This window comes from Chrysemys picta, chromosome 7 (assembly GCF_011386835.1).
Source record: "Chrysemys picta bellii isolate R12L10 chromosome 7, ASM1138683v2, whole genome shotgun sequence".
Taxonomy (NCBI): domain Eukaryota; kingdom Metazoa; phylum Chordata; order Testudines; family Emydidae; genus Chrysemys; species Chrysemys picta.
Window position 1 is genome coordinate 100,857,125 of NC_088797.1, and position 18,469 is coordinate 100,875,593.

Sequence of the window (18,469 nt, forward strand, 5' to 3'; positions counted from 1 at the left end):
AGTTGAGGATGTAAGGGAGATTCCCAAACCTGAGCCCTTCTTTTTAGATGACAAATCTGAGAAATTGTCCTAGATTGAAGTATCATTAGAGGAGATTTTGGAACAAATAGATAAACTACACAGTAATAAGTCACCAGGACCAGATGGTATTCATCCAAGCGTTCTGAAGGAACTCAAATGTGAAATTGCAGAACTACTAACTGTAGTCTGTAACCTATAATGTAAATCAGCTTCTTTAACAAATGACTGGAGGATAGCTAATGTGATGCCAATTTTTAAAAAGGGCCAGTAAGCTTGATTTCAGTACTTAGCAGACTGGTTGCAATGATAGTAGAGTAAAGAACAAAATTGTCAGACACATACATGAACATAATTTTTGGGGGAAGAGTCAACTTGGTTTTTGTAAAGGAAAATCATGCCTCACCAATCTACTGTAATTCTTTGGGAGGGTCAACAAGCATGAAGTGGGATCCAGTGGATATAGTGTACTTAGATTTTGAGGAAGCTTTTGACAAGGTCCCTCGCCAAAGGCTTTTGAGCAAAGTAAGCTGTCATGGGATAAGGAGGAAAGTCCTCTCATGGATTAGTAACTGATTAAAAGATAGGAAACAAAGGGTAGTGTAGCGGGGTGGACACCCGCTCCTGCCTGGGAGGGCTGCAGCTCTAAAAGCTGGGCTGATTGGGGAAGCAGCCGCAGCTGGGCCCCAATCAGGCCACAGCTGGCCTGTATAAAAAGGCTGTGAGCCAGGAGCCCAAACAGTCTCTCTCTAGCTGTAGAGGGAGATAGGCCTGGCTGCAGGGAGCTAGAGACAGGGTACCTGAGTGGAGCAGGGCTGGGGAAAGGCAGAGGAGCTGGGGAGATCCAATCTGGAAAGCCCCAGGCTGCAGCCTAGCATAAGGCTAATAGGTACTGGGGGTTGTAGAGGGCAGCCCAGGGATAGGCAAAGGCAGCAGGTCCAAACCCAACCTTGCCAGTGATGAGTAGGCTGATACTGCAGTCTGCCCCAGGGCGTGGGGGCTAGACGAGGACTGACAGTAGCCTTATACTGAGGTGAGGTGGGGTTAGCGGGTGGGGGTTCCTGTGGGAGGGGAGACCCTGAGAGAAAGGGGTTACTGCCAGGGGGCAGCACCCGAGCTATCAGGGCACCGGAGTCCAGGGAGAGACAGGGGGCCAAGTGGTAGTGGATCACCGGCCTGCAGAGGGCGCTCCAGGCTGGAAATCGAGCTAATTCCTTGAGAGACCAGCAGGAGGCGCTGCCAGGTGAACCTGCGCCAGCTTACAGGTAGTAATAAATGGTCAGTTCTCAGAAAGGAGAAAGGTAAATAGTGGTGTCCCCCAGGGGTCTGTACTGGGACCAATCTTATTCAACATATTTATAAATGATCTGGAAAAAAGGGTAAACAGTGAGGTGGAAAAATTTGCAGATGATACAAAACTACTCAAGATAGTTAAGTCCCGGACAGACTGTGAAGAGCTACAAAAGGATCTCTCAAAACTGGGTGACTGGGCAACAAAATGGCAGATTAAATTCAGTGTTGATCAATGCAAAGTAATGCACATTGGAAAACATAATCCCAACTATACATATAAAATGATGGGGTCTAAATTAGCTGTTACCACTTAAGAAAGAGATCTTGGAGTCATTGTGGATAGTTCTCTGAAAACATTCACTCAATGTGCAGCGGCAGTCGAAAAAGCGAATAGAATGTTGGGAATCATTAAGAAAGGGCTAGATAAGAAGACAGAAAATATCATACTGCCGCTATATAAATCCATGGTATGCCCACATCTTGAATAAAGTGTGCAGATGTGGTAGCTCCATCGCAAAAAAGAAATATTGGAATTGGAAAAGGTTCAGAAAAGGGCAACAAAAATGATCAGGAGTATGAAACAGCTTCCGTATGAGGCAAGATTAATAAAACTGGGACTTTTCAGCTTGGAAAAGAGACGACTAAGGGGGGTTATGATTGAGGTCTATAAAATCATGACTGGTGTGAAGAAAGTAAAGAAGTGTTATTTACTCCTTTTCTTATAACACAAGAACAAGGGGTCACCAAAAGAAATTAATAGGCAGCAGGTTTAAAACAAACAAAAGGAAGTATTTCTTCACACAATGCACAGTCAACTTATGGAATTCTTTGCCAGAGGATGTTGTGAAGGCCAAGACTCAAACAGGGTTCAAAAAAGAACTAGATAAATTCATGGAGGATAGATCCATCAATGGCTATTAGCCAGGATGGGCAGAGATGGTATCCCTAGCCTCTGTTTGCCAGAAGCTGGGAATGGGTGACAGAGAATGGATCACTTCATGATTACCTGTTCTGTTCATTCCCTCTGGAGCACCTGGCATTGGCCACTGTCAGAAGACAGGATACTGGACTAGATGAACCTTTGGTCTGACCCAATATGGCTGTTCTTATGACAATCAAGGTGCTACGGGAGCACTCAAAGAAGACAAGGCCATTGCAGAGAATCTAAATGAAATCTTTGCATTAGTCTTCACTGCAATTGATATGAGGGAGATTCCCACACTTGAGCCATTCTTTTTAGGTGACAAATCTGAGGAACTGACCCAGATTGAGGTGTCAGTAGAAGAGGTTTGGGAAAAAAAACTAATAAATTAAACAGCAATCAGTAACCAGAACCAGGTGGTATTCACCCAAAAGTTCTGAAAGAATTCATATATGAAAGTGAAGAACTACTAGCTGTAATATGTAAGTTACTGCTTAAATCAGTTTCTGCACCAGATGACTAGAAGGTAGCTGATTAAAAAAAATTGGCATTTTTTGAAAGTCCCCAGAGGCAATCCCGGCAATTACAGGCTGATAAGCCTTACTTCAGTACCAGGCAAACTGGTTGAAACTATAGTAAAGAACAGAATTTATCAGACACACAGATGAACACAATATGTTGGGGGAAGAGTGAACACTGCTTTTGTAACGGGAAATCATGTCTCACTAATTTAAGGGAGTCAATAAGCATGTTGGCAAAGGTGATCCAGTTGATATAGTGTACCTGGACTTTCAGAAAGGCTTTGACAAGGTCGCTCATCAATGGTTCTTAAGTGAGCTAAGCAGTCATGGGATAAGAAGAAAGGTCCTCTCATGGATCAGTAACTGATTAAAAAGATAGGAAACAGAGTAGGAATAAATGGTCACTTTTCACAATGGACAAAGGTAAACCGCATGGTCCCCCTGTTGCGAGAGAACTGGATTTGACATAACTTGCAGCCAGCGTGTGCACTTAGCCCCCGTAAGCTGGAAGTGAGAAAACAACAGAGTCAGAAATCTGGCTTTGGCTCAGACAGACAGAACAAAAACAAGCTGCAGTTTTACTGACTGGGATAGATAAAGTGAAAGGACAGATTCATTAGAAGGGGAGAAGCATGGAAAACTGACCTTGATTCTGTTTGTCTGTGTTTGTAAGGGTTTTTTTGTTTGTTTGTTTGTTTTGCTCAAGCTGCTTTCCTGATAAGTAGAATAATGAATTATTATTGGCTGTTGATAGGGAAATTGTTAGCGTATTTGGGGCCATTATGAGTTATGTCTGGAGAAAATCTATAAAGAATTTAGTTAGAAAGTGTGGTTTGGAGAAGTTTGGATGTTCTATGAACAAGGAGTCACTGACAAATACTCCCCAGCAGCTAGGCAGAAGGCTGGCCACCATAATCCTGTTACTGTCATTTGACACTACCTCAGGCTATGGGTAACTACATTTCTTTGGCGTGCTCTAGACCAATTGCTATTTTAGATGTGCTTTGTACTCAATAAAAACAAGGATTTTTGGATGGAAGCAGTCTTGTGTGTACCAATCATTTATCAGATGGAGGTGCTGTGTCCTCCACTGATTTATTTCCTGACACCATTTGAAAAACAGAGACTAGTTACCACAGCTTTGGGTTCAGATAACCCCAGGTAACACATCTGATCTATACTGGGACCTGTGCTGTTCAATGTATTCATAAATGATCTAGAAAAGGAGATGAACTGTGAGGGATGTCAAAATTTGCAGACAATACACAATTACTTAAGATAGTCAAGTCCAAAGCTGACTGCAAAGGGATCTCACTAAACTGGGTGACTTGGCAACAAAATGGCAGATAAAATTCAATGTTTATAAGTGTATATTACTGCGCATTGGAAAATATAATGACAATCATATATAAAAAATAATGGGGTCCAAATTAGCTGTTGCTACTCAAGCAAGCTCTTGGAATAATTGTAAATAGTTCTCTGAAAACATCTGCTCAATGTGTAGCAGCAGTCAAAAAAGTTAACAATGTTAGGAACCTTTAGGAAAGGAAGAGATAAAAGAACAGAAAATATCATAATTTCACTATATCAGTGGTTCTCAAACTATGGGGCGAGTCTCCCAAGGAAGGTGCAGGAATGTGTCAAGGGAGGCATGACATGTTGCCTTTATTAATTATTATTATTATTTATTAAAGAGAGACCTGGCTGTCAGCCCTAGGTGTCGGGGACTCATGCGGAAGGGGCCGTGCATAACAGGGAGGCGGGGGTAAAGGAGACAGCTGCCCTGGAGCTGATAGCTGGAGCCCGCCACCTGGGCTCAGGCTCTCCTTGCCCCGTTCCTCAATCCAATCACCAGGAGGCAGCCTGGGCTTGAGCTCTCCTTCTCCCGCACCAATCCCTGACCAGGAGGCAGCCCAGGCTTGAACTTTCCTCCCCACCCCTATTCCCTCACCTGGAGGTGGCAGGGTTCTGGCTGTAAGCCCCGTGGTGGCAGCACCAGCACAGAAGTAAGGGTGGCAATGGGACGCTAAGTCTGCTGTGAAAAGTGATATTGACGAATATCACTTTTCACGTTGCCACCTTACTTCTGTGCTGCTGCTGGCATGGTGCTACCTTCAGAGCTGGGCACCACGCAAACAGCTGCTGCTCTTCGCTCTGCCTTCAGAGCTGGGTTGCGGTATATGTACTTGGGGGTGGGGGAGGGCATAAATCACTACAGACACAAAGAAAGGGGGCCCAATCAAATAAGTTTGAGAACCACAGCACTATATAAATCCATGGTCTACTCACCCCTTGATTACTACGTGCAGTTCTGGTGGCCCCATCTCAAAAAAGATATATTAGAATTGGAAAACGTACGGAGAAAGGCAACTAAAATGATTAGCGATACAGAACAGCTTCCACATGAGGAAAACTTAAAAATAATGGGACTGTTGAGCTTAGAAAAGAAACAACTACGGGGGATATGACTGAGGTCTATAAAGTCATGATTGATGTGAGGAAAGTGAATTAGGGAGGGGTTATTTACCTCTTCACAGAGTACTTGATGAAATTAATAGGCAGCAGGTTTAAAACAAACAAAAGGAAATACTTCTTCACCCAATGCATAGTCAACCTGTGGAACTCATTCCCACTGTGAAGGCCAAAAGTATAACTGGGTTCAAAAAAGAATTAGATAAGTTTATGGATGATAGGTCCATCAATGGCTATTAGCCAAGATGGTCAAGGATGCAACCCCATAGTCTGGGTGACCTTAAACCTCCAACTGTCAGAAGCTGGGACTGGATGACAGTGAATGGATCATTCAAAATTGCCTTGTTCTATTCATTCCCTGTGAATCATCTGGCACTGGTCACAATCAGAAGACAACAAGGAGTCTGGTGGCACCAGATGCATCCGAAGAAGTGAGGTTTTTACTCACGAAAGCTTATGCCCAAATAAATCTGTTAGTCTTTAAGGTGCCACCAGACTCCTTGTTGTTTTTGTAGATACAGACTAACACGGCTACCCCCTGATACTTAATCAGAAGACAGGATCTGGACTAGAGGAACAATTGGTCTGGCCCATTCTTATGATTTTATATAATATTTGGCATTGATCTTAAAGCCACTGTTCCTGGAGTTGGATGATTACATGAGAATCCTTTTATTAAAAATCATGTAAATTTCTAGTCCTCATGGCTGCAGAAAAAAGCTTGAAAATATGTAACAAAGACAAAATAAAAAGGGCAACTTCCTCTCCCAAAAATGTATTAATATTATGAATCCATTATTTTTGGGACCTGACTCATGGTTTTGAATGCTTGTGGTTGGTAATATTGTTTTTTATTTAAATGTACCTTTATCAATTTGTAAAATGTGAACATCAATATTTAAATAGATTTTTCAAAGAGTACTTTTAAGGAAGACCCTCAGATTGTAGCAAAATTAGAAAATGAATATTTAGTGGACTGCTTTTTTCTTTTGCTATTAGTAGTGCAGATAATTTGGAGGTAGGAGAGATACGGCTGTAAAAATACAACAATCTAAGAAATATTACTCTCTTGGGAAAACAAAAATCTTGATAATTAGCCAACAGACAAATTACAAAGTGTCTGATAGCTCAATAAATTTATAGGGGGATTATTAGGCCAAATTTGATCCAAAATTCAGGTTTTATTTAAATACTTTTTACAAAACCTGAATTACTCATTTTTAATTCCAGTAGAAACCAGGATTAAACAAATAGCATTCTTATGCAGTAGGAGAAACAGTATATTGTACTAGTTATGACAAAAATTAAATTGTCAAGAAACTGACTACAAAGGAAAGTGAGTTAACTATTTTTAGTTTTTTGCAGTTCTTGGACAAATAGTATAGTGAAAGTTTATTAGTTCTTGTAAATTGTTTCATTTTTAATAATTTAAGGTCTCATTTGTAGCATAGGCAAGGGTATTTAAATTTTTAATAGATGATAATTAAACTGAAATGTTCCTATTAAATTAATTCTCTAGTGCCTATGCACATTTTGGGAGCCACCATGTTGTAAGTAGTAATAATAATAAATGGTACAGTTTTCCATGGTATTAAAAACTTATTAAATCTTGAATTTGCTGGATCTTAAAAATGTTTCTTTTCAAACAGCAAAACACAACATATGAAAATGTCACTACATCAGCATGTTATCTGAGATAATTAGGAGGCTGGAGTGATGAAAAATGTTAGAACAAATTATTAAAACTAATAAAAAAAAAAAACAGGTTCTGTTTCCATCATGGACATTGCTTTCTAGAAATAGATGAAAATAAGCCTTGCAATTTCTCTTCCTTTTTTGTTGAGAATGTTTTCACTGCTTACAGAAGAAGCACTTAACCTTCAGTTGTCAGAGGTTATGCAAACTGTGTTGACACAACTATATATGCAAATTGAATTCCTCAGAAGGAGTGGAAAAAATTGTGGTTTGTGGTTTATCTGGGCTTCAAGTTTACAAAGAAGTGTTAAAAGCCTGACTCTAAAGTCATTTTCCAGTACTGTTGATTAATATAATCTTGTAGAATATTTCAAAAGCAACCAAACATTTAAAATGAAAAAAAGTTGAACAGTTGGCATTAATACCAATTTATTATCATTCTGCGTGTGCCGTGACACATTTATTGCATTAGTGCCTAGATGCCTCATCTAGGCCAATTCCACTAGGCACTGTACAAACAGTCCCTGCCTCAAAAAGCTTTTATGGAGCTTCATCATGCTACTTCTCGTTATAATTACAAGTGCACCCCAAACAGCAGCCCCAAACACAATAAAAGTATCACTGTTCAAACAACTGTACTGCACTATTCTTGAGAACACTCTTAGCAGTCTTGCTGTTTCACTGTGACATTCATGATAAGCAAACAAATTTAGAGAATTTTAGATAAATACATGGAGGTAGTAGAGATACTACTGTAAAAAATACATCTAAACCATTTGTAGAGATTGCTGGGTGTTTTCTTAGAGGAGGAAAATCTGTTTTAAAGGATCTGGAGGCATTTTTTAATTTAATTTAGTTTGGACAATGATTGGGGAGGGAATATAATGTGAATATTTATGTAGTTATAAATCCAAGGTAACAAAGAAAATCCCACTTTTTATGAGACTAACAGGTCTGCAGGATACTCAGTCAAGCTACTCTTTATTTCATATATTTAAAAAAAACTAATTATGCAAAAACAAAGCTAATAACACAAGTTATTACAATAAAAACCTCTTACTAACAACCGCATCATCTAAATAATTTAGTCTCCGCTACAAGAACCAGATAAAATGTTGATTATCAAGACATAATTTCATTATACAGTAAGACTGGAACAGCAGGGTTAGTTACTTTTAAGCATTTAAAATTAGGGAATTCAACATTGATTTTTCTACTATTTACTTTTTCTACAAGGCCCCTAAATTACTTCTATTGCCCCAGCAGTTTCCAAAAGCACCTTCCAAGGACACCCCTTTTGGCTTTCACTTGGGGAATTCTTCAGTAGTTTCAACGTTTTATCAATGCTGCATAAGGCAAGTCTGAAGCAAGAAGCAGGTTGTTTAAAACACCATCAGCACATTTAAAAGATGACACCTGGGTTCTGTAACGGATCATACTTTGTCTTGCTCATTTGCACACTTATTAATGTGCACATATGAAAATGAACAAACCTTATGCTCTATTACTATTCTTAAGAATATGAGCTGCTTATCCTTCTTCTCAAGCCAATATGCAAAAAACTATTTTTAGTGCTCATACTATGAATTGAGCAAGTAATCAGTAACTCATTTGAATAGAATTTATCCCACTTTTTAAAGATGAAAAGAATTTAACAAGGCACAAATTCTAATGAAGATATTTTTCCACTAAAATTATTAGGATTGAGCCTACAATCTGTTTAGGTTCGTATATGACTCCCATCACACAAGCCACAGAACAAACCATCAGATGCTAAGGACTTTTGATCACTACCATCCTGCTTCCAATTCAAACTACTGACCTAGTGGTGAAAGGCTGCCCCACTATCAAGTTTTTGAGCCAATCAATCCCATTATATTGCTCCCACTTTTAAACAAAAGACATGGATTGGCTGAGGTGCTTGAGAGATGTCCATCACTAGTAATCACAAACCAGATCACTCCCTCCTATGGGAGCAACAATGAGGCAGTTATGAAACTTCTTGCTAGATTTATCCGGTCATTTGGACAGGGCCCCTCCCCAACTACAGTGGATAAAGCACTGGATTTGGCTCCCAAAGCCTGCAGGTCTCAGGGAAATCAACTGAAACCCTAGGGCTATCCATACAGAGGCTCTATGCATCAAAATACCTTTGGGGCCTCATCATGACAGTACGGCTCCACTACCTCACTGCTCTTTGAACACCGCCCACCTTATACCGAAGTGTAGGATTTCCAGGGACAGAGAGCACTACAAAAAGGGTAATGCAGCCTGATTCCCTGTGGGATTGTTTCGGTGTATTGCCATGGCCTGCTCATACTCCATGATCTCTCCCCTCCCACCCTTCCATGCTATATGAGAAAAATATGTACTTTCCATGCTCATCCAGGCTTGGAGATATACTTTAACAGCAGTTACCTCCAATATGGGATGAAGAATGATGTTTTATTATTGGAGTTTAATATGTAATGCCACACACACACACACTATATATATATATATATATATATATATAGTCCAGCAATAAACATGAGACACTGCTAGAGTCCCTTCCCAAGAATTGTATAAAACAATCTTGAGCAAACATAGGATGAAGTATGTTTACTTAAAAAATAAACAGGTACTATACCAAGGTATTGACTTTACCACAGTATTTACTGAATTCATGCTTTTATGTTTTTGTTTTAGACTAAGGGTATGTCTACACTACCCACTGGATCGGCGGGCAGCGATCGATCCAGCGGGGATCGATTTATTGCGTCTAGTGTAGACACGATAAATCGACCCGAGTGCTCTCCCATTGACTCGTGTACTCCAGCGCCGCGAGAGGTGCAGGCAGAGTCCACGGGGGAGTGGCAGCAGTCAACTCACTGCAGTGAAGACACCACGGTAAGTCGATCTAAGTACGTTGACTTCAGCTATGTGAATAACATAGCTGAAGTTGCATAACTTAGATCGATCCCTCCCTTCCCCCCCCCCCCATGTAGACCAGGGCTAAGTTCTTTGGGAAAGGGACCCTCCTTATATCTGCATATTTTACTGTGGCACACTGCTTGCAGTGAACAAAAAAAACAGTAATTCCTGTATAGAAAATATATAGCACAGTAAGATTTAATCAAATCCACAGTAAATATTTACTTTTAAGGAAGACCCACTTCCTCTTAGGGCCTTTGAAAGTCTTCCTCTAAATAGCCCACTAAGTAGAAAGGTACACTGCTTCTCTCCTGTTCCTTCTTCCTTATGCTGATGACTAGAATGAGTAACATTTATTCCTGTGAAGGAACACAGCAATGCCTCATTTTTATTACTGTATACAACTATATGTTCTTAGCAGAAGTAGGCTAGAAAAGTTCAAGTTTGCCACAGCCACTGAATGTTCATGAATGTCTGCCCAGAATATTCAGAGAAAAACAGAACATCCAGTCTTAAAATTTTCCAAGTTGGAATGGATAAGTGTCCCATATTAATTCACGATCCAGGTACAGAACTATGTATACATTTTCTTGTCTTCAATTTGCAGCTATCATTACAGTGAATTTTGTGAAGACCTGAAGGACAGCTCTCTGGCTGACTGCAATATTTGGTACTGAAAATGCAACATGTCCACTGCAAATGTCTGATAGTGCTGGTTACTAGCATACTTCTGAAAATAAGCCTTTTAAGTCAATCTGTGCTAAGAATCTCCACGTTTAATCAAAGCCTTGGGATAAAAGAATTGCCCCATTTCTGGTAAACATCAAAACAGGAATAAAAAATAGACTGAATGCCCTGGCCCCATCCTAAATATTGCATGGCAGAAAACACTAAGGTTTATTTAGCAGTAAATTCTCAGGGTGACACAAGAGACTCATTCAACTGTACACAACAACAGAAGCTCTGCTCTTGGTTGCTATGCTTAAAAATTCAAAAAGCAACAAAGAGTCCTGTGGCACCTTAAAGACTAACAGATGTATTGGCGCATAAGCTTTCGTGGGTGAATACCCACTTCACCCACGAAAGCTTATGTGCCAAAACATCTGTTAGTCTTTAAGGTACCACATGACTCTTAGTCTGGATCTGTAAAAAGCAACAAACACGGCTACCCCTCTGATACTTAAAAATTCAAGTTTATGATGTATTCTGGAATATGGAGTGGAATTGAACTTTTTTATATTGTGAGGAAAAGAGCTTTGAGGTCCTGACCCTCACAAAATCTTTTAACTTTATGGGGGCACAGTAGGAAAATCAGACACCTTGCAGTAGAATAAAGATCTGTTCCACAAGAGCAAAGTCATAACATTGTACTGGCCAACACAATTGTAAGCGTACAATCTGTAAAAGGGTTTTTTCTTTCCCGTTTTTATCCAGATATATTCCCTTTTCTGAATCCTTAATGTCCCTCTTCTTAGACTGAGTTAATTCCAAAATAAATGATTCTGTAAAATATTGAAACTTTTATTTTTGAAATGGGCAACTGAGACCAAATGATAGTTTATACCCCATCTTCTGTAAAAATTTGGTGGAAACCTTGGCAGAATCAGAGTTATTTTATGTATGTCATGATAAAGACAAGCATCTGAACCCAGAATCTGCCCCAACATAAAGTGCCATAAACTGCCTTTCATCATAACAAAACAACTAAGATTAAAAGTTCCCAACCACTTTCTAAAACCACAGTCATACTTTATTAAATTTTATTATCCATTCAAACATTTTGGCTCATGAGACTTGTTTTTGCTTTTTAAAGTAAGACGGCTTATGACTATCAGTTTAAAAAAGCAAAAATTCTTTGTATAAAAATGGCTCATTGTTCACTATACTAAACATATATACACTTTTAGAACTTCATGTGGCATCATTTTTACCATACCTGATAAAATTCCCGAAGCCAATTCTTCTGTAAATTTTCTGGCTGAAAAAGAATATACAAAAACCCATTAAGACAGAAGCAAAGCATTTTGTAAAAGAATATCTCAATACCCATTGATTTCCTTAATTGACTCAAATGGAGAGTTCCCCCCCCCCCCCATTAAAAACAAACTACCAAGTCCTTCCTAGAACTCTACCACTCAGAAATCTCCTTTTTCATTTTGTACCTCTCTTGCCAAGATCATACCCAATGAACAATGCAAATATGTAAGGTGAAAAAGATCCTGTATAAATGCAGTAAAAGTAATCCAAAACCATTTCATGTCTGACCTCTGCAACACAGAACAAAGTGTTAAGGTAAAACAGTTGAAAAGGCTGAAAATATTACTCATAAATCTAAATCCTGCAATAATATAGTTTTTAATTTATGCATTTAAAGTACTTATGAATTAACTGAACATCAAAAACAATGTAAACTGTTTAAATCTAATCTTTCATACATTTGAGCTTATGGCTTCAAGTTACATACACTGAACTATACTGAGATATCTTTTGTAATACTGACTTAAAAAATTACAGCATTCATTTTCTGTGTTTAAAGTTTATTGGAACGCCTTCCAAAGATAAACATGTAGAAAGTACACAGTCTCAGCATAGATGAAAAGATTTGTAGCTTGTAACTGTTTCAGGTTTAAAGCCTTTTTTGTAAACTCTACCTCTGGCTTTATTAAGAGTTGAAAAGAAGTTCTTTGGGGCAGGGACTGTCAGATTATTCTGTTTGTACCGTGTGTAGCACAGTGAGGCCCAGGCCATGACTGGGGCGCCTAGGCTCTACAATAAAGAAAAAAGGTAAGAGAATTTCTAGATTACCCCTTATTTGTAAGGACACAGCTCTTTATGCAAAGCCCTGCCCTTTCAGAAACATGTAACCCTCTGAATAGAACTACGGAAGTACAGTAGTTTACAAATCTGCACGTAGCACCTAGAGAAAGATACAAACCGTTGTTTAATCTTCTGAATCTGGGCTAGACTTGAGTAGGGGTAGAACTTGTAATGTTCTGCAAACACAAGGCAGGCTCCCTAACATTTTACTGGCAAGAAGTGACATCGTTTGTGTTACATAGAATAGAGGTTAGTGAAATGAAAAGCCAAAAAGACTTCAATAAATGGCTTTTACTTGACCGAGAGGCACAACACAAAATAATGCTGGTGCTTCTTTCAGATATATAAGAAATTTCTGTTCTGCTGGGTTCTCTATCAAGTGGTGGTCTTACATAGTTAAATAAAATTAAGAATATTTTATACTTCTTTATTAACTTGTACTGATTGCTTATTAAATGAAGACCTCCATAATTCTGCCACAAGTGCCTAAAAACTCTGCATATAGTGCAAGAATTGGGGCTGGTCAAACAGAGAATTTTTTTATGAAAATTTTCTGAAAATGTTTCTTTTTTTGCTGAAAATCTCAAATTCAGAAAATTTTCAATCAACTCAGAAAAATAGGAAGCATTTTTAGCAATTTTGTGAAAAATGTATAATTTTCCTTCTTGCTGAATTGTGACATTTCTATTGAAATTTCAAAATTTGGAGATTTTCAACCAGCTGTAATAGGAACGTTATCTTTCTTTTCTGCCCTTATATAATTTTTTTGAGGTTGACAAAATTCCAAAGGAAAAATATGAAGACTTCAAGACCAGGAGCTCACAAAAGGAAAAGAATGCCAGCATGCTCTGCAGTGTTCACACTTAGATTATAATCTATCTCCCTAACTCTGTCAAAACTGCAATGTAACAGCAGCTTCTCCACTTTTTTCATTTCGACTTCAATAAGACAGCTCGTTGAGTAAAGATAAGCACAAATGTAAGGATCAGGGCCTAAGAACAGTAGTACTGAACAGTTTAAAACAAGGGTTGCTGTGATTTGAGGTCAAAACCTAGTCTTCAAGATGTAAAGATAAAGCAATTAACATTTAATAAATAAGTGATGCTGAATTACGACAAGGTACTGATTATGATAACTGAAAGATTGACTATCATATAAAGGCATATTTTACTTATGATATTAATAGGAGATTTGCACAGAGATAAGATGGCATTTCATGTGGATTAAGAATGGCACATAATATTAAATTATACCCTCAATCAATGGAGCATAATTAAAAATGAAATTTCTTTCCACATAGGCTATATCTGCCCTGGCACACATATCCAGTGACTTGGATTGTGTACATGCACATGCATGTTCCCTATACCCACACCAAGTGTCCACATATCCTGTGCTGGACATGGGCATAATGCCATGTACATGAGTGTACCCATGTGCACACTGCCACCATTGTTACACAACATTAGCACTACCACTGGTAGCCCCGGGTTCCGAGTGTCACAGGGAGATATTCTAGGAATGACTTTGCTGTGTGCTGTTGGTATTGTCCCCTGCCTAGGCTTCATACATATGCCAATGGCAGTTCCTGATGATATCACCCCACTTGCCACACTGAGTGGAACACATGGAGCAATGGGATGATGCCATGGTTCTGTTCCTGCTCCTTATTACAGGACAAATGTTTGTTTATTTAGTGGAGTAGGCAATGGGCAAGATGCTGATGGCATTTGTGCAGAACTTTCTGACACAACGAAGATGACTGACCTTGAAGATGAATGACAATTCATTTAGCTACCATGGTACAGATATGGTGAATACTGCTATTGCCACAATATGCCCCTAGGTGGGCCATCACTTCTAGGACAGGAGAACCAGCATGGAGCAGTGCGATCAAATCATTTTGGTAACCTGGGATAACCATCAGTGGCTTCAGAATTTCTGAATATGGAAACAGACATTCATGGAGCTGTCTAACAAGCCTGCACAGGGATTCCATACTGGTGCAGAGGCAAGTGGCTATTACCCTGTGGAAGCTGGGAACATTAGACTGTAAGTCCATTGCAAACCACTTTGGGATTGGAAAGTCCGCTGTTGGGGTTGTGCAGGTTTGCGAAGCAATTAACAATGTGATCTAACCACAGGTGGTTGCCATTAGAAAAGTTCCAGAAATAATAGCTGATTTGACAGGATGGGGGTTTCCAAAACTGTGCAGGGGCCATCAGTGGTACCCATATCCCAACACTTTGCTTACCAAAAGGAGCAAGTGAATATGTGAACTGAAAAAATTACTATTCGCTCATTCTGCAAGGCTTAGTGGACCACAGAGGCAGAGTCATGAATACCAACGCGGGAAGCACTGATTCATGATGCCAGGGTGCTGAGGAGATCAGGATTGTACTTGCTTCTGGGGAATAAAGTCCTTTCTTCCCCCATAGGTCTCTATGGTGTGTTGGTGCTAACAGTTATTTTGGGAGACCCCACGTCCTAATTTGGCTCATGAAACTATACACAAACATCGATGGAAAAATGGACTCAGGAACAGCTTCTATAGGTAGGGTCACCAACCCTCCAAGATTCTCCTGTCTCCAGAAATTAAAGATTAATCTTTAATTAAAAATTATGTCCTGTGATGAAACCTCCAGGAACATGCCCACCCAAAATTGGCAATTCAATCTGTAGCTGCAGAAGGGTTATGGAGTGTGCATGTGGTAGGCTGAAATCTTGTTGGTGCTGCCTACACACCTGTTTGGATGCCAATATGGCAAATGCTGTTCATAGAACTGTTGCTTGCCGCATACTCCATAACATTCATGGAAATAAAGGGGAGCACATCCATACTAAGAGGGCTCAGGACAAGTCTGGTTTACAAACTCTATCCAGGCATCTGGATCCAACCCACATTCACACTGTTCCCAGTTCCCAGCAGGTAAGTGAAATCAGGGATACCACATGTGCACGTACCTTGGCACAGCAAGGAGGCAGAGAATGACATCTATCTGTGCCGAGGGACAACTTCTGTGCAGCTTCCAGAAAAGCATGAGAGGGAACACTGGCACTTACATGTTGGGCTACATACTTTATGAGGTTCCCCCCCTATAACTGAAGGTCATTAGCCATTCATTCCTGTGACAATTCATACATTCTAGACAATTACAACAGGGCACCTCCACTGGGTTAACACCTTTGGGTGAAGCATGTGCTTTGGAGGGTGGCAGCCAAGTTGCAATCCTGTCATTGTGCAATGCTTTTGTCTTAACTGTTCACACTTGTTTACTTGTGTTATCAGGAGCACTCAATTTTTTAACCATTCTTCATCAGCAGTACTAACTATACTTAGAAGCTGTTATGGAGCACTAATTAATCTCTACTAAGTTGAAACTGGTCGAGGGGGGGGAGCGAGAGGGAGAGATGGCCATTTAATCATTGGGTAGTGACAGACACCTGTTTTGTTATTTGAATTGTGCTTCATTTTTCCTGCATGTAAACCAAGAAATAAAAATATCTATCTACCCATTTTCTGTTAGTTCTGCTGTGTTTAGAACTAGAGGTGCTTTCTGTAAGCATGTAACACTAACTGTACTTTCCCCCTCCCTCCCATGTAGCCTTGGAACTTTGGATATAGGGTGCGGGGAGGTTGTAGGTGTGGGTCAGACAGAAAAAGTGTCTGCAGTATGATGGCCCCAGACAATTACACCCTTCCACTTCATGTGCTGTGAATCGTGGGCCCCAGTCCCAAACCTGAAAACATCCTACGTGCATCATACTTAGGAAAGAGGGTCTACAGACAAGTCAGAGAAACGATAACATTTAATAAATGTATTATATTGAACATGTAATTTAAATATTTTTAAAAAGATGGAAACCAACCAAACATAACAGGACTGATTCCATGAACAATGGTCAAATGATAATGTCTCATGGCCCTTCCACTGACAAGGGGGGAATGATGAGAGGGAAATTGTTCTTGGGGACAAAAAGGAATGTCTCTTGCATGGAGTTAGGGAGGGAGGCACGTGGTGGACTTCAGGCACTCTCACAGGGCTAGCTTCCTCCTTCTGGATGCTCAGGGGTGTCTCTTGCAAGAGGTTTTGGGTGCTGGTCTGATCCTGAGAGTCCTGCAGATTCCTCTCAGTCACTCGGGGAAGTGGGGGGTTGGGTCCTCTATCTCAGCAGCACCCTGGGGGATAGCTGGAGGAGGTGGAAGTGGTGGCAGTAGTCATGGAAGCAGATGGACTCCCCCCCCCCCCCCCCCCGTCTTCAATTCTATCAGTTTCTCCATTAGGAAATGCTTCTGTTCCCCACAGCATGCCTCCTGTGCCATGAACCAGTTCATCTGTGCGATCCTCCTGTGCCGTTTGTGTTCCTAACTGCTGCTGCTTCTTGCTGTCCATCCCAATGAGCAAGTCCTCCAGGGTCCTTCATCATCTGCCTCTTCTGTCTCTGGGGCATTGCTCCTGCCCTCCTGGTAGAATGGTTTCCTTCTCAGGAGCCAAAGGCCCTGCCAATTCAAAGACAATGGTAGCATTATGTTTTTTTTCCTTTGTACAAAAATAAGAAATCCCCCCACAGAACATAACTTTGCTGTAGAAGGCCACATTCCAGGATTGCAACTGTTAGACTACCCTTAGTTCTCAGACAACTTTTGCAGCCCCTGAGAACAGCGCAGAGGCTACTAAGGGTAAGACGTACTAACTTTTTTAAAAAATAAAGTGTTCATAAATATCTCTAGAGGGAGTGGTGGTTGCAGTTCCTTCCAAAGACTATGTTAACAGCCTGCAATTTCTTCTTTAAAGGCTGGTGAACATTTGGAGAAAATAGTGGGTTTCAAGGCACCAGAATAGAAAAGGAACATGGCTTTCCAGTCCTATGAAGGAGATCTGGCAATCTATGCGAGAGAGTTGTTTCTACTAATTGTCAGCCCCCTATGTTTTGCTGAATGGAGAGGTCTGGTCGGCTATGTAGGTGGACCAAGCAGATTTGCACTACCATTGAACTTCAAGACCTAGCTAGATTTTCTACTACACCAGAAATATGTTTACAGGATTGGGAGGCAATTCAACTGGAAATTGACTATATTCTCAGCTACAGTATGGTATTTTCATTCAAAGGGAGATGCAAACCACAAAAACCACCCACCCCACCATCACCATTGTCTAATCCTGTCCTTCTGCCTTCCTAACAATGGTAAAATGGGCACGCAAAGATAGAATCAGAGTCATATAAAGGTAGGATTGGAAGGGATCTCAAGAGATCATCTAGTCCAATCCCCTGCACTCATGGCAGGACTAAGTATTATCTAGACCATCCCTGAAAGGTCTTTGTCTAACCTGCTCTTAAAGATCTCCAATGATGATGATTCCACAACCTCCCCAGACAATTTATTCCAGGGCTTAACCACACTAACATTTAGGAAGTTTTTTCTAATGTCCATCTAAACCGCCTTGCCGCAATTTAAACCCATTGCTTCTTGTCCTATCCTCAGAGGTTAAGGAGAATAATTTTTCTCCCTCCTCCTTGTAACAACCTTTTATGTATTTGAGAACTGTTATCATGTCCCCTGCTGGAGAAGAGAAAACTAAACACAATTTTTTTAATCTTCCCTCATTGGTCATGTTTTCTAGACCTTTGATCATTTTTGTTGCTCTTCTCTGTACTTTCTCCAGTTTGTCCTTATCTTTCCTGAAATGTGGTGCCCAGAACTGGACACAACACTCCAGTTGAGGCCTAATTATCGTGGAGTAGAGTGAAGAATTACTTCTCATGTCTTGCTTACAACACTCCTGCTAATATAGCCCAGAATGATATTTTTTTTTTT

The 18,469-nt window shown here is 40.1% G+C and overlaps 1 protein-coding gene across 8 annotated transcripts in view; it reads right to left on the reverse strand.

Annotated features, from left to right (window-relative positions):
* Positions 1-18,469, reverse strand: part of INPP5A (inositol polyphosphate-5-phosphatase A) — a 435,774-nt gene that overhangs the window by 313,077 nt on the left and 104,228 nt on the right. For 7 of the 8 annotated variants that reach the window (XM_065552136.1, XM_005305323.5, XM_005305327.5 and 4 more), the window contains one exon: positions 11,771-11,812. The exons of the other annotated variant lie outside the window; for it this stretch is intronic. In XM_065552136.1, the coding sequence (XP_065408208.1) occupies positions 11,771-11,812 (42 nt within the window). The remainder of the gene's footprint in view (positions 1-11,770; positions 11,813-18,469) is intronic. 8 annotated transcript variants of the gene reach the window in all.